Source organism: Alligator sinensis, unplaced genomic scaffold (genome assembly GCF_000455745.1).
Source record: "Alligator sinensis unplaced genomic scaffold, ASM45574v1 scaffold535_1, whole genome shotgun sequence".
In the NCBI taxonomy this organism is placed as follows: domain Eukaryota; kingdom Metazoa; phylum Chordata; order Crocodylia; family Alligatoridae; genus Alligator; species Alligator sinensis.
The window spans coordinates 1,987,274-1,988,647 of NW_005842157.1; the positions used below are offsets into that span (position 1 = coordinate 1,987,274).

A 1,374-nucleotide genomic window follows, 5' to 3' on the forward strand; every position below is an offset into this window, starting at 1 on the left:
ACACCCTCCAAACTGACTAATTTAAAGGGACAGAGCAGTACACATCCGATTCCTTATTAATATCCTACCATTTTACAAAAGTCAGTAATGGCTTTTATAATTACCAGAAACAAATCAATAGGCAAACAAAGGCAAAGTAAAAATAAAATGTTAGATGTGATAAAAATTCTAATGGGAAATTGTCAACTTGAAAGTTACTATACTTCCAGACAAATGTATGCCAAGTTCCCCCCACCTCCTCTTTGACCATTTAGTAAACCAAAGATGTACAGGTTCTGATAACAGTCAAAATACAGACATCATCCCCTCAGTGTTAATCTAAGAAAATTTTCAGAGCTCGTAATATGTCAAGCACTTACATTTGATTCCCTTGGACAGGTGATTCTTCAAGAAAAGGTATCTGATTTGTTGACCCATGCTTCCGAGGAGTGCTTGTATTAACATTTTGGCTATCAGTCATTATTCTCTGACTAGAATCTGGAGGTGGGGATGTAAAGGCTGGAGTACTAGTTGCCAGACCATTGGATGTATTCCCCTTGCCTTCTTGCCCTTGTTGGCCGAGTGTCTGAACTTCGTTTCCAAGACTGTCCATACCTATGTTTAACTCTCCCAACTTTTGAATAGACCTGCAGAGGATTGACAAAAATAAGAACACAATAAAAAGGTAAGGAAACAATTTATAATATAGGAATATCCAAAGAGAACAGTTTTGTTCAGCAGTTTGATAGGTATGCAGATTACTAGGAATAATCTCTGAAAAATTTATGAATTAATGTTCTAACATCTTTTCACCAAAAAACTCAACAATACCATCAAATCATTTCCATCAAGACTACAAGAAAAACTACAGACCTTGATCCCCGTCACTACCTAACCCAGGGACTTTTTACATGCTCCCTAAAATCCACAAACAAGGGAACCCTGGCAGACCTATCATAGCCAACCATGAGACTCTAACTGAGGAAATATCAGGTTTCGTTGAATCAATCCTAAAACCGTTCATCACCCACAGAGCAAGTTTTGTACAAGACACTACAGACTTTCTACGGAAACTTAAAAACATAGACCACCTTCCAGGCAACACACTCCTAGCCACTATGGACGTAACCAGCCTATATACCAACATCCCACACCAGGATGGCATCCAAGCCTGCCTTACATATCTACAGGAACAAGATTACAACACAGATTACACACCCAAAGATATTACTGACTTTATACACTTCATCCTCACACACAACAATTTCACTTTTAATAATCAACACTTCCTCCAGATGATAGGAACAGCTATGGGCACTAAAATGGCCCCACAGTATGCCAACCTTTTTATGAGCCACCTGGAAGAAGACTTCCTCAAGAACTGCACCATCAAAC

The 1,374-nt window shown here is 38.8% G+C and overlaps 1 protein-coding gene across 2 annotated transcripts in view; it reads right to left on the reverse strand.

The window, feature by feature from the left end:
- The window catches only part of LOC102371223 (WD repeat-containing protein 47), a 52,407-nt gene that overhangs the window by 24,039 nt on the left and 26,994 nt on the right, over nt 1–1,374 (reverse strand). For both annotated transcript variants that reach the window (XM_025206491.1, XM_006025656.3), the window contains exon 7: nt 360–626. In XM_025206491.1, the coding sequence (XP_025062276.1) occupies nt 360–626 (267 nt within the window). The remainder of the gene's footprint in view (nt 1–359; nt 627–1,374) is intronic.